This window comes from Ptychodera flava, chromosome 13 (assembly GCF_041260155.1).
Source record: "Ptychodera flava strain L36383 chromosome 13, AS_Pfla_20210202, whole genome shotgun sequence".
In the NCBI taxonomy this organism is placed as follows: Eukaryota; Metazoa; Hemichordata; class Enteropneusta; family Ptychoderidae; genus Ptychodera; species Ptychodera flava.
Window position 1 is genome coordinate 3,084,300 of NC_091940.1, and position 25,930 is coordinate 3,110,229.

The 25,930-nt window shown below is 35.9% G+C and overlaps 1 protein-coding gene across 1 annotated transcript; it reads right to left on the reverse strand.

The window, feature by feature from the left end:
* Nucleotides 1–23: 23 nt before the first annotated feature.
* LOC139147104 (TBC1 domain family member 31-like) lies at nt 24–25,908 on the reverse strand. The gene is made up of 23 exons (XM_070718008.1): nt 25,630–25,908; nt 25,366–25,460; nt 24,153–24,308; nt 23,033–23,148; nt 22,515–22,693; nt 21,329–21,477; nt 20,003–20,162; nt 18,575–18,775; nt 17,632–17,802; nt 16,846–16,928; nt 16,176–16,322; nt 15,087–15,220; nt 14,514–14,647; nt 12,290–12,469; nt 10,872–11,051; nt 9,613–9,818; nt 8,864–9,092; nt 7,571–7,711; nt 6,853–6,969; nt 6,441–6,518; nt 1,343–1,496; nt 846–989; nt 24–359 (listed from the first exon to the last, which is right to left on the reverse strand). Exons 2-23 carry the CDS (start codon nt 25,440–25,442, stop codon nt 214–216), a joined length of 3,282 nt encoding a protein of 1,093 aa, XP_070574109.1. The 5' UTR covers nt 25,443–25,460; nt 25,630–25,908; the 3' UTR covers nt 24–213.
* Between the last annotated feature and the right edge of the window lie 22 nt (nt 25,909–25,930).

The following is a 25,930-nucleotide window of genomic DNA, read 5'->3' on the forward strand; positions in this document are numbered from 1 at the left end:
AATAAAATGTTTAAACATGCATATGTGAATCTATTATTGTTTATTGATACATTTGTAACAACATTTTGATCACATTAGAAAATCACAGACATATAAGACCTACAGAATTAAGAGGACAGATAGATTGATAAATACATTAATTGTGAAATATGAAAGTTCACTTCATGTTTAAGGCAGTGACATAAATATCTTGGATAGATTTGTCAATATCTTTTAAATGTCATCATCATCTGGATTGAAGTTCACTGGTGGTTGTGATTTTCTACTTTCTGAAGCAAGGCGTCTCCTGAGTTCTCGCACTTCCCTCAGTAAATCATGTTCCCTCTTTTCAAATGTCTTCCTGCCTCGATCTAAAGAAACTGATAAAAAAAATATCCTGTGAAAATCAAATTATAATACAGCAATATTTCCAAACACCAAGAAACAAGATATTACTTATGAAATTAACATATTACTTACAAATTGTTGCGTGAGCATGGATTGAGAAAAGACCTAATCCAAACCAGCAAACATTATATTTAAGATTTTGTTGATGGTAAGATTAACTCATATGTCTGCATGGATAAGTATCCAATAGATTATAACTGATCAGAACTGTAAATGGACACTATATTTGACATCTTGACTGCTGATATGAATCACTTGTCATGTCAGGATTCTAGGCAAACACTGGAGCTTCCTGTGCACCATTGAATGCTAAAATGAAAATAGCTCTGCACCAAACACGTTGTTGTTTCACTTCTGTTCTGGGAAAGTCAGAATTTTCTAAACGTACTAGTACTTGGGATTGATGTTTCACTACATCATTGATGACAATGAAATGTGACAATAACATTAAAACTTACATGGTACATCGGGTTCAGCAGGAGGGCTGGTATCATTAAGACACGTATTATCATCCGCTGATGCACCTTGTCTTTGACTGTCTGTCATTACTGGTGTTATAACAGCATGGTCTGTGTGCTTCTCTTTAAGATCTCGTAAACGTTCTAAAATATTCAAAAACAGCATTTCCAAATGTGGTAAATGAATTATGTCCAGCACACATGATTAATAGAATAAACAAGTATGGGAATGTAATCAATGTAAATGCATGTAAAATTATCATGGTAATTGATTTACAAACCTTTGAAGAAATTATAATCCACATAACTGCATTACAGTCCATGAGCTGCTTTTGATATAATCACACACTGTTAAATGCATGAATGTTTACCTACCTTTGGACTTTCACAATGTCATTGTGAGATGACAAGGAAATAAACAATGGTAAACATTTCATAAGTTAGTTTTCAGAGCAGTGTTAGGTGGTACTTGGGTAGAATCAGACAATGACACTTACCAAATGATGCATCCAGAGATGCTCTCAATTCTTCTGCATGTTCCCTAGCGAGAGTTGCTTCCTCCTGTAACAATTCCACTCTTCTTCTCTCAGAAGCCTCAGATAAAGCTTTAAACTTATTGTACTGTTCTTGTTCATCGACTGCTTGTTCCAACTGAATTTAAAATATCAAAAATACATGTATCAAATTTGATTTGCAGTGATTATATTACTATCATGGTCTATTTGCATTGAATAAATTTCATTTATTGTCAGTTTGTAAAACAAAACCTGCTAATACATGCACCCAAGACTGGTTCTCACATCACTTTCTATGAATGCCGCCTGTTCACTCCCTCCATCAATCTTACAATTGATGAAGCCATATGTTTAGTATATGAAGTTGTTGGTCCTCTTTCCCAGGTGTCACTTCACTAATGTACAACCAGAATTTTTGGTGGTCAGACTGCTAAAATACCACAAGATTGTGATAAATTTCACTGTGGATGAACAGCAAATGTATCTTATCTATGGCTCAGTTACTATTTGCTTTCTCTGTGGAAAGCCTTGTAATGCGTTAGAGAGACATGGCTTGCTTTGACTATGCATTCACAATTGTACAGAACTGGCAATGATATAATGAATCCTACAGGAGTAATTTGATTTACATTTAGTTACTCTATTAAAAGACAGGCAATGTAAGTTCACCATGTACTGAAATGATTAAAATTCAAGATAGAAAATATTCTGCTGATATTTGTGTTTGAAATCATGATTGGTTAATTGATTGGTAAACAGAAATGTCAGTATTTTATCATGAAAGATTTTTTCACAATGCTTGGAACAAACTCTGAATAAGGTACAAAAGGACTGTATCTAACTTTTAATTACAGAGAACAAAAGAATTTATAATCAGCTACAGAAAGCGATTGCCACCTTGTAGGCTGACATAACTCAGAATGTGTTAATCAAGGGAAAATGTGCAAGAAACAAAAATCTAAAATACACTGTGGACTTACATGTACAAACTAGATATGTGTTGTCGTACAAATCTTAATACTTCTGAATTACCTAGAAGAGTACATTCTATTCATTGTTTCAACAAAAAAACAACGCAACAACAACAACAGGGGACAGTTAAAACTGCGGAACACAATGAAACCAGACCCAACAACAGTGACTAACCATCATCGGTACAACTCACGGACGCTCAAACCCAGATACTTGCCAGGGGCTTATCTTTCTGTCCCACACCACTTCATGTTAACATCACTGAATTACAGGCGGATATTTCAGAATTCAAACAAAAGTGCAGACTAGCATACAAGTTCAGGAAACAAGACTCGACCAGTGATGCCACTACAAACAACGCTTCTCCAAACAGCCCAGTTTTCAATCCACTATGGAATTCAGCAGTAAAGAACTCTCATTTCTTGACACTATGATGATACTTCAAGACAATGCCATTAAAACCACAGTTTTCAACAAACCAATGAACAGACACATTTATCTTTGGACAAGATTGTTACAATCTTGCCACCGTAGACATACATTCAAATCCATACCTTGGAGTCAATCGCTTCATTATCAGAGAATTTAATTTGTTCTGACGATAAATTGCATGACACTGCCAGTCATAATCTATCCAATCACCTCAAAGCAAGAGGTTACAAACCCTCCAATATTCATGATTACATCACCAAAGCCAAAACAGTCCCTAGAACAACAAGTCATCATTGATGACACAGTCCCCGCTTGTCCATTTTGTTATAATCTTTGGTCTAGGTAGCTGTGGTCTAGGTAGCTGTGGAATGACATTGATGCAACGGGTACATCAGGCCTGTGACTTGCATAGTAAAGTAATCTGAGGAACGTTCAATAAATGACTCATCTCTGCCGATAATGACCACTCAAGGAACTTTTGATTACATCACACATAACGATGCCCTTGTTACTGCCTCCAGTGTCATGATGGCACATACTATACACATGGTTTGGTGGAATTTTCGAAATGGTATGGGATCGGGTATGTTGTTGTAATCAGCCATTTCGGATCATATAATGAAACAAATTAATGTGCACAAGAATGCAGCCATAGTGTTTTATCTTCGTATCACGTTTGAACAAAATCAGTCCATCGAGGGACAGTGTGACCTATGTTTATGTTTCAAAGACATAAAAAAATCACACCAAAATTTTAATCAAATGGCTGTGTATTGACCATATGGATCATAGCACAAAATTAGTAGACATGCATATGTATGCCTACTTTATCTTTGTATCAAGTCTCAACAACATTGGTTAAAGAATATTTGCATATGATTAAGCCTCAAAAACATGAAAAAATCCAAAAATGACCATCTGACAGCGATATTGGAAAAAAATGACAATCTGGCAGCCATATTGGAACATGTCACGAAGTAAATTGACATGTATATGTATGCCATAGTGCTTGATCTTTGTGCCAAGTTTGGACAAAATGGGTGTAATGACCTTTGAATTATGATTCAAAGACATGCAAAATTCCAACAAAATGGCAGTTCTGCAGCCATATTGGATCCTATCGCAAACTTAATTGATACATGCATATGTATGCCATTGTGCTTTGCCTTTGTGCCAAGTTTGAACCAAATCGGTTCAAGGATGTTTGAGTTATGGTTCAAAGACATGAAAAAATCGCAAAAAAATGGCCGCCTGTCGGCCATATTGGATCATATCACGAAGTAAATTGGTGTTCATATGAAGGACATAATGTTTTGCTTTTGTGCCAAATTTGAACAGAATCGGTTCAAGGATGTCTGAGTTATGGTTCAAAGACATGAAAAATCGCAACAAAATGGCCGCCTCACGCCCATATTGGATCGTATCGCAATATAATTTGACATGCATATGTAGGACATAGTGTTATGCCTTTGTGTCAAGTTTGAACAGAATCTGTTCAAGGATGTCTGAGTTATGGTCCAAAGACATGAAAAATCGCAACAAAATGGCCGCCTCACGCCCATATTGGATCGTATCGCAATATAATTTGACATGCATATGTAGGACATAGTGTTATTCCTTTGTGTCAAGTTTGAACAGAATCGGTTCAAGGATCTTTGAGTTATGGTTCAAAGACACGAAAAATCGCAAACAAAATGGCCGCCTCGTGGCCATATTGGATTGTATCACAAAATAATTTGACATGCATATGTCAGCCATAGTGTTATACCTTTGTGGCAAGTTTGAACAGAATCTGTTCAAGGATGTCTGAGTTATGGTCCAAAGACATGAAAAATCGCAACAACATGGCTGCCACGCGCCCATATTGAAACATATCGCGAAATAATTTGACATGGATATGAAAGCCATAGTGTTATGCCTTTGTGCCAAGTTTGAGCAGAATGTGCTCAAGGATGTCTGAGTTATGGTCCAAAGACATGAAAAATCGCAACAAAATGGCCGCCACGCGCCCATATTGAAACATATCGCGAAATAATTTGACATGGATATGAAAACCATAATGTTATGCCTTTGTGCCAAGTTTGAGCAGAATGTGCTCGAGGATGTCTGAGTTATGGTCTAAAGACATGAAAAATCGCATAAAATGGCCGCCTCGCGCCCATATTGGATCGTATCACAAAATAAATCAACGTGCATCTGTAGGTCATAGTGCTATGCCTTTGTGCCAAGTTTGAACAAAATTAGTTCAGCAGTGTCTGAGAAACTGTTGATGACGGACGGACGGACGGACGGACACACGGACGGGACCCAATCTATAAGTCCCCGCCGGACCTCGTCCGCGGGACTAAAAAGCTTCAAACCATCAGTTAGCAAAACTCAAAATTCTTAAAAGGAAAACAACAGGATACCTTTGTCATAACTTACAACCCAGCCCTTCCCAGTATTCAAGCTATCATAAGAAAACAATGGCCAATCTTGGAATCCAATCAACACACTAAAAATACTTCTTGTATCTCACCCTGTTATAGCCTATCAGCAGCCCAAACACCAGAAAATCCTCGTTCAGGCTGCCCTTAAACCTAAAAACAACAAAATCTTCCATCCAGGCAGAAGTCACTCATGTCAAAATTGTAAATATTGCAAACTTATCTATGACACTGACACACAGACTGCACTATTTCTGGTACTTCAAAATATGTAACTGGTGACATTATTACTTGCTGTACTAAGAATATTATCTATGGTATAATCTGTATGCACTGTAACATTTTCATTTACATTTAGAAAAACTGGGCGGGAGTTCCACAAACATATTTATGAACACTGTTACCACATCTAATCAGTTAAAAGTAGTAGTTGCTCAACATTTCAATGCCATCAACCACAATATTATCAATGTCAAATTTGTGGGTGTCTCCAAAGTCTTTTCCCACTCTGTACATATCAGAAAACAACTTTAAATAAAGTTCGTGTATGATTTTAATACTCTCACCTCACCCAGCATCACTAAGAAAGACTGGTAGTTACCTTTACTAGGGAGTCCCAATGTTGTATTTTATCAGGTCTCTTAGGTAGCCCATTTTTACAATGTACCAACCTAGAGTGTCCACACTGTGGTACGCCACCATTTCAATTGTTAGAATTTTCCCTGTTTTTCCATTTTACTGGAACATTACTGTACATTTTCCTTTCAAATTGACTTTCTTTTTATCGTTTTATATTGTTTTTATGAGTCTGCAGCATTTTATCAATGATTTTCTTCTTTTGTTTACAGCCCTAGATAAAGGCTGTCTTTGTAACAGCCAAACATCGAGATTTTAGCAATAAAAAGCCAACCTTTTATCATGCATGAGTACTTGAGTTGTTTCACCAAACCCAAACATTTAAAGTTAGAGCTCCTGGTTGCAACTGCCGTTTCTAGCTATATGTACATCTACTGTCATAATAAATAGTCTCCAGTGCTCCATTGATGACTTCAATAGTTGTATCTGGACTGATTCTTGTCAGAATACTGAATCTTTTTTGGATCACCATGTACCTACAACAGAACTTGCTCATTGCTAAGTGTATGAGAAAACTTAAGAAGTCATTCACAATTGGTGAATCTTGCTCTTCACATTGTAGAAAATACTAAAATAGATTGATAAATTAATATAAGTAGCCTAGATATACTAACCTTGCTTTGCTCAAGTTTTCTCATCAGGTCATGTATTTCTTCTTCAAGTTGTCTGTTTTGATCATTAAGACTTGCCAACTGACAGAAAAGGAGAAAGTTACGAAGAGTATAAAACCTGTCTTTACTTTGTTTTTCGATGTAGAAATAAAGTTGATACAGCAATAAGAATGTAATAGTTTGTGAATAGATACAAAATATCAATTTTATTTGCACACGAATTCCGTGAAAACATATTCATCTTTTCACAAAATCTGTACTGAGTGCTATCACTAGTCCAACGACTTCTGAAAACCCAATCATGACAAATAGCCATACAACAATTCTACAAGTTAGACCACACACTGATCCAAGTTCAATGTCATTGATGGTTTACTCTGAGTAGAAATGTTGTATTCCATGTACACATACTTACCTCAACTGATTTGAGTTCCTTTTCAATATCATCAAGTCTACCTCTCACTTCTGTTTCCTTTCTCATATTAGCATCAGTTCCAAGCTGTTCTGTGTGAGCTAATGTTCTCTGTATACCCTGTACAACATGATTTGAAACATGTCACAAGTGATGTGCAGTATTAGAGCAGTCAGTCTATGCCCTGTCATCAATAAATCTATACTATGGTACTTGTACTACCCTTCTACTAAGTGATGGCTGGAGGAAGATTTTTCTAATCAAGTTTTTGAATACATTGTAATACATGACCAACCAAATATGAGACGTCTGATGTCTTGCTGTATAACTTTTTAATAAGTGATCAACTTTGCAGAAAATGTACTACTTCAGTAGATGAAATTCTATGAGTAAATCAGTAAATGTCAGCATGTAAAATAATAACCGGTGACAATATGGTAGGTTATGGCATTGTTGTAGAAAGAGGTAGCTATAGGTTTGAAGTTTCACAAAGAATCCCAAATGTCATTGATGATGACGTTCCATCCAGGACAACTGATGATAGCGACTTCGGGTCTGACTACAAACCCAACAGGATGTGTTCTACACTTGCTTCTTGTGAATCAACCGTAAAGTCCACAGTTTTTCCCCCTATACAATAACAGTAAGTGTATCTGTTAGTAACTACATAACATTAATGAGACATTTGCAATTTAGAGAAATCAATTACATCATTACCTACCTTTCTCAATTCATGTTGTCTTTCTCTCTCACGTTCCATTTCTTGTAATCTAATTCTTTCCTCCAGTTCATGTTGTTTTCTCTTGGCGTCATAATCTTCCTTTCTGTGGTAGTCTGATTCAGACTTCAATCTCAGCAACTCCTGCATCATCAAATATACAAACATGAGATTTGTAATGGTGGAACACTTCTTTCATGGCAAACTTTTTGACTTATTCAGATATGTTGGATGGCAACAGTATAGAATATGTGCTATCATTAACTCAAGCATACTTCAGTCGACAGGAATTATTTCATGAAGATTCTGACAGATGAATCTAAAACTGTCACTTGTACATAACAGAGCCATATTAAACTCAGATGCTTGATAATGGCTAGCAAATACATGCATGGTTTGAAATGGTGTTTACATGTAATTTTTACTGAACTCTTTCAAAATTTGTGAAAAATTACAAAATTAAATATTGTACAAGATGCTTGATGACATAATAATTGTTTACTGAGAGATAATTCAATATTTCAACATAGCAGTAAATGCAGTATCAGTTACAAACAGTTCACTTACTTGTGAAAGCAATCATTTGGTTGGACTAACTTTTAAAAATCAGCAAAATTACAGTTAATATGAAAGAACTCTATGGCAAGACAGTGCAAGTGCCCTCATACTCAGGGGTATTTGCACAAGAGCTTGGCAGTGTATTCTGCTGTCCCGCCAAAGCGTCTAGCAGATACAGAGACAGCAAAATATACCACAAGCCCTCATGCAAATACCCAGAACAGCGTACTTGCAGTCTCACCATTGGTTTTGTAATTATTATAACTGAAAACACAATAAAAGCGACACCTGGAACGCCATGTTTCATCATCAGAAGTTTGGCGGAAATTATGCATATCAAGTTCCCATTTTTGTAATTGGGTTTGATTTATGATAAAGTCATTGAATTCTCATTGTCTGTGAATTCTTCCATACTGAAAAGTTAAGTCTCGCGCCTGCTGACCATTTTTGCTTTGTTTACAAAATAACAGCTGCTTACAAACAAAAATAGCTCCCAGTTATCTGTGACCATAAACAATAAGCTTATGGCATGTTTTCAGTGCAAATACCAGTGGTATCAGTAGGATGAGTGCTCTCCTGTACTAGTAAACTGTGGTACATATGTAATAATTTGTAAGAATTCTTGTACAATTCTAATACCAGATACATGTACTTGTTTTACTCTACATGTGTCTAAAACATTCAGGAATCTGTAACACACAAAAGTTGTTTCATGGGTAATATAGCAGCATTTTGTACCTGTGTCAGCATTTTCTTCTGTATTTGCAATTCCATGTTTTTGATCTCTACGTCTTCCAAAGCTGCATGTGTTTCTTGTTCACGTAACATTACTTTCCTGGCCAATTCTTCATCAAGTCTCTTCAATTCTGTTTCTCTCTGATCTTTTTCATGATGAATAAATTTCCTCCTGGCAGCATCCAGTAATTGCATCTCTTTGATTCTCAGCTCTCTCTTCATAGCATTTAACCTGAACACAGAACATCATCAGTACAAAACATCAGCTTTTGTATTACATTATTTTTGAACTTGACAGTGGCAGTTAGAGATCAATGACTGCGGTGGACCCAATGAAAAAGAAGGGCTTAGTCCCTTTGAAATATCTGGGATATATAAGTTCAGAGTGGAACTTTGATCTATACTAGTATATTCTTTACAATTGAGATTATTTTTGTTAATTTACAATACTTCTACTATGATAACCTCTAGAGTTGTAAAAGTTTACATCAGATATCTTTATCATCTAAAACATCAAAATCAGGATATTTTCTACAAATTTATTCTGCTTATGATGTTCAAGGTAGATACATCTGTACATTACTTTGCACTCTATATTGGCACATCACTCTTTTCTATTAATCTCTAGATCCAAAATGCCTAAATGTTACAACAGTGGATATACATGTATGTGGTCTGTTCAAAAAACATGTTACAGGGAAAATATTTGTCTGATTCAAACTAGAAAGACTTTTATCAATATAATCATTTACCTAACTCTCTGATCTACAAGTTTCTGTTCCTCTTCCATCAACAACTTGCGTCTTTCTTCCTCGGCATCTTTCATTAATTCTTGTTGTCTATACCATGCTTCTTCTTCTTCCTGTCTTCTCTCTGTCTCTGCTTTCAACTCCATTGCAGTCTGTTTCTGTCTCAGGTATTCTATTTCATCATGACGAATTCTTTCCCGCTCCTGAGCCTGAAAGATTAAACATTTTGGATAAATTACCACCAATACATTTGGTTTAGAGATCAATATTAAAACTTACAGGATGTAGGTCATCATTTGATTATGTGCAAGACATGAATCTCAAACACCTTTTGCCATGCTGCAGCAATGGCTGCAAAATTTCATTTTACTTTTCAAGCTTGATATCATGCAACACATATTAAAAGATGATTTCTTATGCATTTGTGTTACATGTGACATTTATTTCACTGATTGATATCGCCAATTACTACACTCTGCTCTTTTGGGTAAAACTAATTGTTTTGAGTGCAAGCAGTATACAAACATTCATTTTATTTGTTTCTAGATACAAACTCATATGGTTTTGGGAGCTGGATTGCAAGACATTTCATCATATATAATTCATAAGTATCAAAACTTGCTGTTACACTGCTCTGTTGTTTGTAAACTCAAATGCTCTGTTGTTTAAGGTTATACTGAAGGATTCAAGTATCAAGGCAATGGTTGTTAGAGAAAATTTGTCAAATCCAAGAAAATAAGAGTTTTTGTACATTTATTGACCCAAAGATGCAAAACAATGGTACCAAAACCAAGCAGACACACGGTTGCCGGTCATGGAATGTGTAACGTCATAGATATGCAGATTAGCACAGCATGTTTTTGAAAAGATTAAGACACTCCAAAGTTGCTCAAAATTCCCTGAAATTTTACACAGTGATACTTGACATACTCCTACTCAATTCTGGGCATAGATTTGGTCAGATGAGAAACAAATACTACGTTTTGAAATGGCAAAAATCACTGAATCAGCATGACCATCCCTGGTGAACACTTTACTGACATCATGACCGTTGAATGACCACAGCATACAGTGTATTTATTTGTGATATGTTAACTTTTCGCCATGAACTACTCATTCATGTTGAGGATACACTTTAATCCCTCTTGATTTTAGCCAAGGATTTGAGTCCTCCTACATGTGTGATGCTGAAGAACACATTGTGTGACTGTCCAACAACATACATGTACAGGACAGACAGCATTGCAGAATCTGATCCTTACCTGATAATCAACAATAAACTTGGGATATTTATTGAAAACTGGATATTGTCCCTTGGTGAGTGGTTTGAAATCTTCCAACATTCTAACAGGATGAATATCATCAGGAGTTGCATCTTGGATGTGATAGGCTTCTTTCAAAACAGCACCAATATCAATAGAATTACGATGGTGAAAGAAATACTGAAAACAGACCATGCAATGTAAGTTAATCCATATTGACTAATAGTAACTCAAAATAGTCCATATTATTGTTTGCACTATACCTGACATTGTTACATATTAACAACATTGTACTTAATATAAACTCTCCCTGTGCACTATTACCCTTTTCAGATTGACCACTTTGCGTCGGTGTAGGGCTGGAACTGGGCCGGGGCCGACGTAAAAAACCAATGTGGACACATTGCGTCGGCCCTGGTCCCAGTTGACAAGCCTCCGCAATGGATCGAAGTTGAACTAGTCACCCTATTCGCACAAAACAAACGACGTTTGAAACTAAAGTTTACACCTATCGAAAGTTTTCAATCTAGTCTTTCCATTTTAATATCATCCCATGTACGCAGAACTTCCCACCAACCTTTGTTCCGCAAATGAGACCATGTCATTCGATTCCACAGTGCACGTAATAGACTAGAGAGGCATGTCAAAAATGCCGCGCACTGGTTATTTCTCCACCGCGGTCTTATATATACCATATGCTCATCCAATAAATAGTGAAGATCTCTCCGATGATTAAAAGGGTGAGTGGTAGTCATATTTGCCCTTCTTGTGCGTAAAAATGCAGGAAAATCATGAACAGTAGAAACAGCATGCCATTATTCAAATGCGCCATTTTGAACTTTGACAGGTCAGAGGTCACAAAGGAAGGTAAAGTTACGTCGGCCCTAATTCTGGTACCGGTAAGTGCGGACGCGGACCAAATTTAATCCCAAAAGGACAATTATTTTGCGTCGGCCCAAATTTCAGTTGGGTTGCCAATGTGAACTAAGTATATACCTGAACTCTTAATGTAGGAATTTCTAGAAATTTCTTGTGTCAGCCCTCTACCAGCACTTGTTACATGTATGTGTACAACCTTCCTGAACAATGTTAGTAATATAAAATCAAAAATATCTCAAGACTCAATGCACACTTTTTCATAAATCACATATTTCATGATTTGCAATGTTTCATGGGTGATATAGTGGTTCTACTCCAGAATAACAAGGACATGCAGTGTTTTACACACTCAGTGCACAAAAGAGGCTACGTGATGGTGGTACAAACAAACCAATGTATACAAACGCATATCAAAATTCATATTTCTGCGCTTGTTTGTGCACATGGTTTTGTTTGTACTGTGGTCCATTCAAATTCAAGGTTTAACTATGCATGAACAATGCAGAGATTCGAACTTATAACTGAGGAGAGTAACTTACTTCAAAATCTTCCTTGTTGGTACACTGCAGCAGTGCTTGTCGTGAACAGATTACATAGGCAACAACAGTGATTAGTAAGAAAGACGGATGATTGGAGAAAACATTGTCCCACAGTTTTAACCACTCATCTTTGGTCAGCACCTCTGAGAAGAGAGTCTCAAGTAATGGCCATGCATATATCTGTAATGTAAATCCAGTAGAAACTGTGATTAACTTTTTTAAAGAAGACATTTGGTATAGTCTTCAGAATAAGGTGAGAAATGTGTATTGTGAAACCTGTGTATGAAAGACACCCATGGTGATGGAAAGTATTCTTCATAGAGAAGTGTCATAAACCGAAAAATAAAATTCTATTCAACGTGAGTTTTGCCTTCAAAAACCTGAAGTTCACAGAGACTTGCCCCAAAAGAAAGGTCTGGTAAATAATTCACAAAATTATCCACATCAATAGAACTATATTGGAAGGATGATTTTTTACTCTATCTGGAGATTCATAATTCATACAGGAAGTTATTGAATCCTGACTGAGATATGTTTAATATTAATTACTAGAATCACAAAGTTATGTCCTATAAATTGCAATCAATGTATGCGTATACGATTAAGAGATTTGATTGGTGTTTTTGACAAATCACTTTATATTACATTCAACAGAATGATATCAATAATGCCCAGATCATGTCATAACATGCAACTTTTTTGACTCAGAGAATGAAAAGAATCTCTTCACGCTTGACTAAAAGAAAAGACATGGATTGATACATAATACATATATCATGATGATAAATTGTCAAGAATGCTGATATCACTCACAAGACTATGATCCTATCATGTACAAAGCATCAGTAGGTTCACATCAACAATCACTATTTCAACAATCTTGGCAGACACTGTCATTTTTGTAGCCTGTCATTATCTCACCATTTTGTCGGCTGTACTTTGACAAGTTCATTGTGTTCATCGGTATTACTTTTAAATTTCTCCTCACCATTTGACCATTTGATTTGATTTTAATTTGCTTTTATAAGACAAACACCATAGGTTTAAGTGAGGCTGAGCTGAATACACATCATAAATGTAACAAATTCATGTTGAGCTATAGTGGTACACTATGTGTTGCATACATATGTTTTGCCTGTCATATCTGACTAGAAAGTTGCAAGACTTGAATGCCCTTCATTAAAGGGGAAATTTACCCTGAAAACTAATTTTGCATATTAAACTGATATGGTCATTGAAAGGCTTTCGAGTCGATGTTATTCACTTTCACTCACTGGCTAACAAACAGCGTGTACTAAAATACCGGAAGTGACGTCGTAAACTTGGTCATTGAAGCAGTCGACGTGTGTAACTGTAAGCTTTTCCACTTACAGTGTACAGAATGGCTACAGAATATAGGGGCCAAGCACTCGACGTCGATGTTAAAGTCGAGCAGAAATAAAGTTTTCTGCGAATACCACTTTGAGAAGGACTGCTTTTACCGAAAGTTGCAAGTCCAACTACTGAACTACTAGCCTAAAAGAAAACTGTCCGGGGCATATCCAGCCCCAAGTGCTTTGCTTGTACGTTATGGGACTGTGCGTACGCTCAGCCACTAGAAACGGAATGCTGTCGACAGGACCGCTGGTTCTAGACTTATCATGGCTACATCGAGGTGTTCTGTACCACATTAAAAATACTCGCACTTTTAGAATTAATGTCGATCTCTTAAGGCATTGGCATTACTTCGGTGTCGGCTTGATTTCACAGCGATTGGGTTGACAATGACAGGCATGATTGATCGCCGAGAGTAATTTGAACTTCGTCATCGGAGCTAGAATAGTCACTTTCCGAACTTTTCGAGTTGCTGTAACTTTCTGACGATGTTAGTCTTGGATCATCGATTGCTCGTTCAGATTTGAAGTTATTACCGATTATCTTCGCCATTATGCTTTTTAGTCGAGCGCTGAGGTTTGCGTACTGCGTACCGCGTACTCTACTTGGCGTAGAAGAGCTTGGTCATAAGTGACCTCGCTTTGAACCGCTGTGACTAGTAAGTTTGATACGTCACTTCCGGTTTCCGTGCGTTCAGCTTGTGGCCACTGCGCTAATACGCGCAAGTGAAAGTGAATGAAACCAACGCTATTTTGTTTATTTTTCACTAAGTAACGACCTGACTACCTAAGAAAGTCTGGGTAAATTTCCCCTTTAACCAAGTGACTTTACCAGGATGTGTCCTACATACCTGTGTTGTGATGTTATATCTGACAAAATGTTGTAAGACTTCCTTGTCATGATAGGCTAGCACATTTTCCACCATGGACAACACATTGATTGGTGGGTTTGGGAAGAACTCAAACCAATGCTGACACCAGTTCACTGTAAGGTGGATCAGAATTCATCAATAGAAGAAAGTAGTGGATCAGAATAAACTGCAGGACTGCAAAATTTACTATATGTACTGTGATCAGCAGCTGATATTGTCATTAGTTTCTATGGTAACAATACAAAAAGCCAAATTAATAAATGCAGATTAATTAATGCAGATTAATTAATTAATGCAGTCTTATGAAAGACAAGCCATGTAAGCTGGTGTGCATGGCACATATAGCCACTGGGACCTATTATTAAACAAAGTCTCTTGTTCACATTGATACTACAAACTATAGATACTTGGAAAAAGCTTGGCAAGAAGTGAAAGTGATATTTTCTTGCTCAAAATGGTTTACTTACTAAAAGTATAATTAAGAGTCACAGTACATGACATGAATTACATGTACATGTACCGGTATGTAATGATGTCAGCATAAAAACTTACATAGGATGGTGGCAACCACTTCAAAGCACACCAGTTGATTGTTTTGGAAGAGTTTGACAAATGGGAATGCCAACAGTGGCAGATAATCTGTTTCACCAAAGATAGCTGACCAATGAGCCAAGCCTGACAAGGTCCTGGTGACAAAAAAAATACAAATGGAATTTGAGTACTTGGCAGAAGAAAAGCACACCGTTAGGAATCATGGGTAAGAAAGTCAATTTGATATTTGGTGACCCTAGACTTACATCAAAGTAAAATCTAGCAATCCTGAAGTCTCTTTGCTGGTCACATACAGTATATTTCTATCATTCAAGAGAATTACTATTCACCATTTTCCATAGGAATAATAAATTCATTGACCTTTACCAAAAGCTTAATATGCCCAATCTTGGACCTCAGAATTTGTACCATATCTACTCTAAAAAATACTGGTACCACTGAATGTATCATGAATGATACACACCATTAAACATACTGAATGTAATCCTTTGCTGGTATGAAAACTGATTAGTAATAGTTTACATGAACTATTGCCATAATGTTCCAGCATTATTGCTACATTGTGGTAAGGCCAAGGGGAAAAATTGTGTGACTCCAGTTTCATGGCCAACCTTTAACTTCATAAATCACCAACATAAATGTGAAAGTGAAAAAAAAAGCGTAATCATGAAAGAAAAATTTGTTAGAACTTCAGTGCTGTGTACTCCATTTGACTCAGCAAATTTAATATGATCATGGAGATGAAATGTTTTTGTTGGCTGCTGTTTATCACAAGCCGACATTCAAACAAATTTTAGAGGAACATTATCCAGATTTTTCTCAATGTAAAACCTAACAGAGTGTGTTGAATGCTATTTCAGATATGAAATCACCACTGAATACAGTGGAATACAGTACTGCTGAAAGATATACTGCATCACTTGTTAAAATAACTTCTGACAGTATCCCACAAAATGTTGTGCGAGGCCATGGGGTCTGTCACATCATAAAATTAGAATTCTTTAAAAATATGGAAATGCAAAAAGTGACCAATCTGCTGTACAAAAGAACAACCATAGTACCATAAAAATATTTAATTTGAAAGCTTACCTCTGAAGTACTCTGAGAAGCTTTCTACTTTTGATAGGATACTGTTCATGTACAGTAGCCCATGCAATGTGAGTACCTTTGTCAATGAGACTGCTGTATGCTGCATGGTTCTCAGGAAGTCGCACAATGGATCTCCAGATAAACATTCTGTATAGAGCCAGGGAAATGGGACAGCATTATTGGAGAGGTGCTGGTTTACATATACATGTATTTGTCACATGCGTTTCTGGTAAAGAGCTGAGACTTCATGGTTATTCAGTATACTCAAACAAGCATGCTCCAAAATTATAAACTTCAAAACCAATTTTAAAAATGTTTCACATTATTCATATAAAGCGCCAGCTTATGTTTTGACTCATCATGTACAGAACTAACACTAATATGATCTCTTGAAACAGCATTGACTCTTTTCATAACTTTTTATCTCATGAAATTCTGATTTACTATGCATGTATACATATTCAATTCCAAGAGTTTCTCAATTTTTCTACACAACAGAATATTAAATCTTTGATGATATGAGTCAAAAGGTAATGTTTCATATTTACATATCTCTAAAATCACCATTTCTACATTAATATTTACCATTTCTAATGAGACTAAGAATGTATTTATAAACACTTTATCTAAATCATCAATTGATAAATGACATTTTCCAGAAAAACATTACCTGTATTTTGATGGATACTCCCCATAACCTTTCAAGATTGATAACAATCTATCCATATCTAAACCCTCTGGTAAATCAGATGTCTGAAATTAAAATAAAGAAAGTGATGATTGAACCATGTGGAAGTAAAGACTGGCCAGGTAATACTGGTTCCAACAATGGCCAGCTGGTAGGTCACTCTTCTTGATTTGCATCCATCATACAGTCTTCTTCTAAGCTGTTTAAAAATGTACTCATATAATTCCAGAGTTCTACGCATTCTGAAAACAACACCATACGGTACATCATGAATTTTTCTGGTCTGCCATACACATGAGTTATGGTGTATGTGCAAGTAGTGCAGGTACATATACAATTATAAATATTAACAGAACAATACGTGAATGTCATTCTATCTATCTAATTCATTATTTGACGATACCCATCTGTCATAGCTTATGGTACTACAATAACAATGAATTAATCTAAAGTGCAAATACTATATGATATAATTTGATCAAGAACTTATGATTGTTATTTACTGTTTTTTAATTTTGAATCTGAAACATGAATGACTACACAATGGAAAGGGATGTACATTATCCATGGCAGTGGTGGTCATATGGTACTGGCAATTTGTGAGGCTTTGCAAACTGTCTGAAATTGATACCAGTGCTCCTTCAAAACAAATGTAATTTCAACACAGAAATGACTTATCAGTTGTAGTTGAGAAGTGAACTGCTTGGCCAGTGTATAATTCTCTCAGATGGGTGTATGCATTTTGAAATCTCCACTTCTATCACTGACCTCTGCTTCAGCTGTCTGCCTTGCTTTAATTCCTGAACCAATCATACGACTTTTCTTCTTCTCTGTTGTATCTATGGTAACTGTTTCTCTTGGAGTGACAGATCTCAGAGTTCTTGATGAGTCGGATGATCTATCCTTTCCAGACAACACCTTCACGAGAGGAGGGGGAGGCTGAAATATGCAAATTGATGAAATAGAAAGAACAGGATATTTTAAAAGAAATCTTTTGAAAGTTATAATTATCAACATATGACAACTGATATAAACTGCTCTGATTAAAGACAATTGTATTTTTGACATTGACCTGAGACAATTTGCACATAAACTATTACATTCACAACCATAGATGTAGATGTTTGTTTGAGGGAATTTAAAGGGGGGTTATCCCCTTTGTGGCTGTGCATATGGACCAATACAACAGGTCTGTTGCTATGCACAATATATCCTAACATCCCTTGTGTACAGCCAAGATTTTTAAAATGACACCTGTGCCAAGCTAGTGATTGCAGCAGCTTCAAATACATGAAGGGGCATAACAACCAAAGGTTATTTGGCAGTCTTGCAATGATTGGAAAGCTACAAAGCTGGTTTACTATAACATGCATCAAATGCTGAATTTGCTTCACATTTGCTTGACATTCATCACCAATTTCTAGGAAGAGACAGTATTTATCAACAAGAAAGTTGCACAGCTGCAGAAAGAAGACCCTTTCCCTTCAACGTAATGGAGTGCACTGACTAGATTAATTCTTTTCATGATAAAAGACCAAGTTTAACATAATGTGTATAATAGATGGATGTGTCCATGACAGACTTATCAGGAAAAGACTTCTGTTTTCATCCATGGATCAAGTGAGAGGCAAGTAGTTATGCTCATGCGTTAAATAAATACAGGTATTTGAGTAGCTGAATGATGTAACAGAATGATGTGACCATACTTTACCTTGTTCAATTCCGCTGTGAGTGCTTGTACACTGTATGTATTGACATTACCACTCTCAGCAACAGCTACCAGAAATCTACCATGTGAACTGACACTAACATTGTGGATTCTGTCATCAAGTGTACCAATGTCAAATAATAGTTTACAGGTGTGAATATTGATGAATCTCATGATTCCATCCTGACTTAAGACACCAATGACCTGAAAGACGGTTAAAACATCAGAGATCGGTGTTCAATATTGGTACTTGGCAATACTGGTGAGATGAATATGTCTACACATAGATTGATGTTTTGTTTGAGTGGGTGTTTACCATGATGTTGACTGAGATTGTGCCAGGTCCAGAGCCACTATATCTATGGTCTTCAGTGTATTTTATTACATGCCTCGTATATTGAACGTCGCGCGCTCCATAGGATTCAATGGTAACTCGTCAATGACGTCGCGGGCCGCATAGTCATCATTGGACTGAAAGTGAATCGAAACTATTTTCAACTTGACAACTTTTGGATGTAAAATCTTGAAATTCATGTTTTGCATAGAAAATCCGGTTTTAAGAAAATTTTGCAGAAAAAAAATTGATAAACTGCATAACAGTAGTTGAAATATATCATTGTGCCATTCGATGATTAAAATTGTTCCATTTTTAACAGATTTTTGTCTAAGATGGAAATAAAGAATTTGGAAATAAAGAATTTGATTATCATTTGCCAATAAACCTAAATATTTTGATGGAAAATTGTGTAAGAGAGGCATGTAATAAAAACATTATAGCCCAAACAAGGGACTATGTACCCTTGGGGCAGGAGACCATTTGCCCTCCTTACATCACGCAAATGGTCACCTACCCTCAGGCACATAGTCCATGTTTGGGTTATAATATATACTATGATCTAAAGGACCAGTATCAGAGTAAATCCTGTGTTCCTATAGTCCAATACTTTGCTAGTCAAAAGGTGTGATTTGTATTTATTGGTCTGTTAAATCACTGAAATGGTAAATTATTGGTCTGTAGAGATGGTGGTCCCCTCTATTTGCGTCTGAACACTATCTTTGTGGGAGTGCTATGCAACAAATATTTTTCACATTCTAATGGAAATATCTGCAAATTCTAAAGCAAAATCAGTCTATACCACATACATGTAAGCCCTCTTGCAAAATATTCCAAGGATGAACACTGGCTAGGTAGCTAGGGTCCAAAAACTAGCAGAAACCAAGATGCATAGTATGTAAGTTTAGAAGTATTTGAACATAACTTGCTCAGTACACACGGCACCAAATTATTCTCATAAATGAATGACTTTTTATGATATTGAGTAACACTACGTTGAAAGTAAATTTTAAGACTTCAGTCTAAGATGTAAGAAGGTAACAAATTTTTTTTCAAATTATTCACTGATATTTTATGTATATACTTGTTTTGCTTACTTGACTTGAACCACCATCAAAACTTTCTGACAAGAATTCTAGCTGTTTGACAACTTTGACTTTTGTTGGTAGTTCAATGATGCGTAGAAGTCTTCTGGTATCTAAAGCCCAGATGTGAAGGAACCTGGATTTGCCACCTGCTACCAGCAACCGACCATCCCTAAGAGTTCAAAGGAAGAATGTGCTGTATTTTTCACACGTGGACATGGAGAAATTGGTACAAATAGCACTTAACATTTTTGAATATGTTGTAGTTTTCTTATCCTTGTCTATCAAGTAAGTGTAGTACCTAAATTTACATAAAACAAAATCAAGATTTTTTTTATAGTAGAGGGCAAGACAATGCAGATGTTAATCATAAAGGCATGGTGCATTGTTGTAAAATGGACATTTCTAGAGAAGAGAAAAAACCAAAATGATTTGTAATGGATGAGAAAGCGAGCTCTTCGATGACATGGTCACAAATAAAAATAATTTTTTGTTTGTTTTTTGTGTACTTCTCAAAAAAACATCTTAACAAATATTGATGACATCATTTTGTCTGTTGGCCTGCGAGCATATAACATTTGATTGCTTCTTATGAATAATCAGCATTATAGTTGTGACTGCCTGGACATTTTCTCAAAGTTCAGCGCTTGTAAAGACTGTACTATTATCTTATCACTGCATTGTTGTAAAACTAACTAAAAAGTTAATCTAATTTGAAAACTTCACAAAGACTAAAGATCGAGTAATGGTAAAATACAAACCAACTGGGGAACATTGTAATAGACATGCATTAACCCTTTCACCCCAAGTACCCTTTGTACAGGTCCAACTTTACCATAGAAATCAATGGATTTGGGACAAACTATGGTGGTGAAAGGGTTAAACAATTTTGTATAGCTTTTGGAGAATTAAAAGTACTGGTATATAGCAGATTGGTTTTAAACGTGCATCTTTTTACAGATTTACAGTAAAGTTAAAGCAAAATTCTCATTGTGTCAATTCTATATCAAACATTATTTTACACATACACTTGTTGTTAAATAACTTTTAAGACACAATTTTAACTATATTTATCAAAAAGTTAAACATCATTCAACTGTTGCTCTGATTTATAGGTTTACTTGTATTGCACGAAATGGCCCCAAGTTTTTGTATCTTTACATTCAGCTGTTATTTCAATTAAGCAGATTAGCTGTAGAATACATCTTTGACAATATTAATAATCCAATCTTTGCTATCATGGTAACAGTGATTAGTTTGGGATTTTCATTACAGTAACACTCCAAACCACTGTATTTCTTGACATGTATTAAAGCATTATCAAGTTGTTTTACTTACCTTGGAGTTGAAAAGGCCTTGTATCCTGGCTTTTTACCTGGTGGTATGGTAAGTTGATATTTACACTGCAATGTGTCAGATTCCCAGGCAAATATAGAATCATCCTTGAAGCATGTCATAATGGTATTGCTCAATGGCAAAAAGAAAACCTGTGTGTGTACAAAATATTTGAATAATATTTATCAGTATGGAGCAATGCAATTATTTCATTATTTCAGGACCTATTAACTTGAATCTCTTGTTACTGATGTGTCATCAAGAATATTTGTATCATGTGCAATCATGACTTGCAGTATTCCATGACAGTATTCCAGGGCAGTATTCCATGACAGTTATACCGCAATACTTGCTTAATCAAAAACAATCTTCATTCATCTTTTGATTCATTTTTTGATTCAACTTACATGCAAACCCTACTGTTGTTTATTCTGAAGCACAACTTATTCAATGGAGAATATTATGAACAAATCTTTGGACACAGCATGGACTCACCAGCCTGACCAGAAATAGTTGACATAACATTCAATGAAACAGAGAAAGTTATATTAAATCTCCACTCTGATCAAATAGTCCTATGGAAATGTTTCAAAGATCAAATGTTCATGATTCACACAGGAACAGAACGTGAACTTCAAACATTTGTCGAGAAGTGCAACACATTGCAACCTACATTAAAATTCACATTTGAACATTCTATCGACAAAATCTTATACCTCGACTCAGTAGTCTTCTCAAAGGTCAGAGATATAATCAAGAAAGAAGGCTGGACTTTAAAACAATTTTTCAGGGACCCAGGATACATGACAAAAGTCAAAGAACTATTGATTCACCAGTGTATTTCCATGTTTCCCATTATCATGAAACCACATTGATCTAGTCATTATACAGTATCACTAGCACTAACAAGGGTACATATACAAAGGTAGAACCAATGTGTGAAGTTGCTTTCATTTCCTTTGTACATGTATGGTATAATCTTTGTGAACCACAAAGTTTCATGATTTTCACTTGACTTCATTATCCAAACATACATGTACCCTACACACGTTTGGAACTTTTCTTTTCTTACAAAGTAAATGGACTGACAGTGAAATATCGTCAATGAGAGATTTTGTGATATATTGAACATATTTGCTGCTATTTGCATTGACAGTACATTCAATGGAAAGTAATATCAGTATTATACCTTGAGAATTCCAACAGATTCTCTGACATTTAATTTTCTTTTTCTTTCAAAGGTATCAAGATCCCAGAGTTGTGCTATGTCATTGGATGTCGTTAAAGCATAGCGACCAGAGGCATGGATTGAAATAGTGTGGATAGGAGTGGTATGACCTTTCATCCAACTGACCAACTCCCTGGTATCTACAAGAAAAACCGCAGTTTGTCAGATATACTGTGCAGGTCAAAATTGTTTTATCAGATACAAAATGTATGAATGGGAAACAACTTGAAAGTAGTTGCTACTATACAGTAATTAGAAAACTTACATATTTTCTTGTATTTTCATAAATTGATAGATAGAATATAATTATCAACCACTTCATAGTAAGATCAAATTCTGTAAATAATTACCAAATCATTGCTGCCCTGTGGTCTGAGTGCAAATGTCCACTATCAGAGCCAATTTTCACCCATGATGCATCAAATTTACAAGACCATGTTGGATTTACTACAAAAAGTTGACATTTCAATGCACTGTACCTGTGTCATAACATTTGAGTGAACAATCTGAAAGGGCAACCAAGAATTCAGATTTTCTTCTCAAAGTAAATGCCAATGCACTGCATGCTAAACCTGTCCTTTGTACAAGTTGAAATCTGCATAGTGGAGAAAGAGAGGATGAAAATCAATGAATGAAGGATCATACAAAATACAATGAAGCATGTGAACCTATAGTAGGCAGAAAAGAACCATTTTTCTGCCAAGGAATTACAGCTCACACTGGTAGTCTGAATTAAGTTCAATATGATATGCTCAATTTTCAACAAACTTGCCAATTAAACTATCTTCCACAAGATTTGATGTCATCCATTCCATGACTTTGAATGCTCTAAATTTGAATGAGTTTATTTTTCATATATTAAATCACTTCTATTTTTTAATGAGTCTTTAAAATTGAATTTCTCATTTTTTTTTAAGATGTTACATGACCATGGAAGACCTATCATAAAATTCAACTTAGTAAGAAAAAAAATATCCCAATCATAAATATGGTCTACTTCAAAATCCTCTGTTGAACAAGATCACTGACACATTGATGTCATATTGCTGTACATGAAACTAGAAAATGTATTGCCGATGCAATAATAGTTTACAGATCAATATATAATCAGACTCCCTCCATTGTGTGTACTCTACATGAAGCTTGGAGTAAATTGTCGACAGAATACATCCATTTTATTTCAACCTAATTACTGCCAAACAGAGGGTTTCAACTTTCTGTAATAGACATTTCTTAAGTTTACAAAAAGTGAGTGTAAAATGTCATGCCCTGATAAGCTTAGAGTAGTGCTTATACATAGATAATTGCTAAGTGAAGATGTCTCCCACCAATTACATAGGGAAGTTAACAAACATGATTGGTTTTGTCACTTCAAGAACTGGTGCAATTGAGGCGATGAGAATTCTGTTGTGGCAATGTGGGAATGCGTATGATGCATTGCTTTTATCACAGAAACATACCATAGCATTGATGTTTTCCATTCACTGAGACTATAATCATTGACTAGTGCAGATGGTCACATTTCTCCCATTTCCTGTCACAGATTATAAGTAAATATAAGCCACTGTTAAACAAAGAGACGCCCTAAAATTAATGTACCTGTTTCGGAGCAGATCAAAGACATAGACATTTCCTTGGTGATCACCAGCAACAAAGCGATCTCCTGTGCTATCAAAAGCTGTGTGTAGAAACCTAACACTGCGACTTTGCAGTGAAAAGGGACTTGCTATGTCACGATTTATCTGGATCATCAACCTGTAAAGAAATAGCAATATTGATACAAATAATGTTGTTTATGTAGTTCCGCATTCAAGTTTTGTACATGTACATTACTTGTGCAAAGTTTGGGACTCTTATTTAGGTGTTTCCCTACTACATATGCAAATTGTTTTGAAAAGAGATTTCACATCAACAAATATCTAAAGTGTTGCGTCTTTTATCATGAAGAGATGATAAGCTTGGCGTTATTTGTGTTTAAACATTTTTGACTCAATATCTACTCAGTAAAATTCCTGTTTATCTGTATCAATAGCACTGATCGCAATGGTACACTCATTACTAAATATGGCATCATACTGTATATGTCACATTTGGTGGTGATGTCAGAAATTCAGTCAAATTTTGTATTCATTTCCTGCTGTGTACTGTTGCAGCCTGTGATCCGATCCCTGACATGATTTTCATAACATAATTATAAATCCATGATAACATAGTAAGTCCAGGATCTAGCACTGGTTTTGGACTAAAAACCTCTGTGTATAGAGCTCTAAATAAGATTTGATTCTTGACCATAAAAAGCACCACCTTCTATTTCCTGTAAGCATTATTTCTGCAACTTAGTGCAAGTATTAACTTCAGCATATTATTGGTGGATTATAGCATCACTATGGATCAGCGACGCTGTGAGCCCTATTGTAGAATGTATGTGTTCATTACACCATGGCCCATGATTACACCACAGACACTCCATGAATGGTTTGACATCAGGAAAACATTCATAGGTTAAAAAAGTGAGCTCACCATTTGGATGATAAAATAAAGCATGATATTCTTACTATAATGATGATTTAACAGGCGTTTCATTTCTAAAATTGCTTGACTGGATGACTACTTACATATTTCTGATCACTAGAGTGACAAAAACTTACATGTGTCTACCCTGATTGTCTTAGACAACACGGATAAACATACAATACGTGAATAGTCGACCAATGGTGGTACCACACAGATGTATGTATGCTACCTCCGTAGCTCAACCAATTGTACAATTCCATGGCTGCTTCAGTATCCGTCAATCAAAAATAAAACTTACCCATCATCTCCGGATGGAGTTGGCTTTCTGTGCCATATTTTACCAGATTCCTTCTTACTAACGTCCAAAGTCTGCATTTTCCTTATCACTGACGACTGAAAGGCAAGGGTACACACGGTGGTCTTAGCAAGTAGCTTAGACGTGAAAACAAATCTAGACTTGTCCAAAACTTGTCAGTTCCACTGTTTCATCTCCATAACTTTGGTATTTAAAGCGTTGTTGCAATAATTTCAACGGAAGTCAATATAATAACAGTACACCTACCGATTTTCCCAGTTATAAGTGTTTTACCGTTGGTTTTCACGTCATTGATAGACTTTTATCATGTTTGCGTCTTTCGTACTCTGTGTACATTCAGTTTCAAAATACCGCCGTCGGGTCACTTTGAATCATGGGAGAGGTCACATTTTGAGAGCGAGGCAAACACGGAAATCATTCTGAAGCATTAATATTTATCTTTTACGAGCGAATTTCGCGTGTAAAAGTAAAGTTCATTGTAATCGGCCATGTCTTTGTTATTTGTGGACGACATGGGGGCATAGTCTGGGGCAAAAGTTTTTTTGCT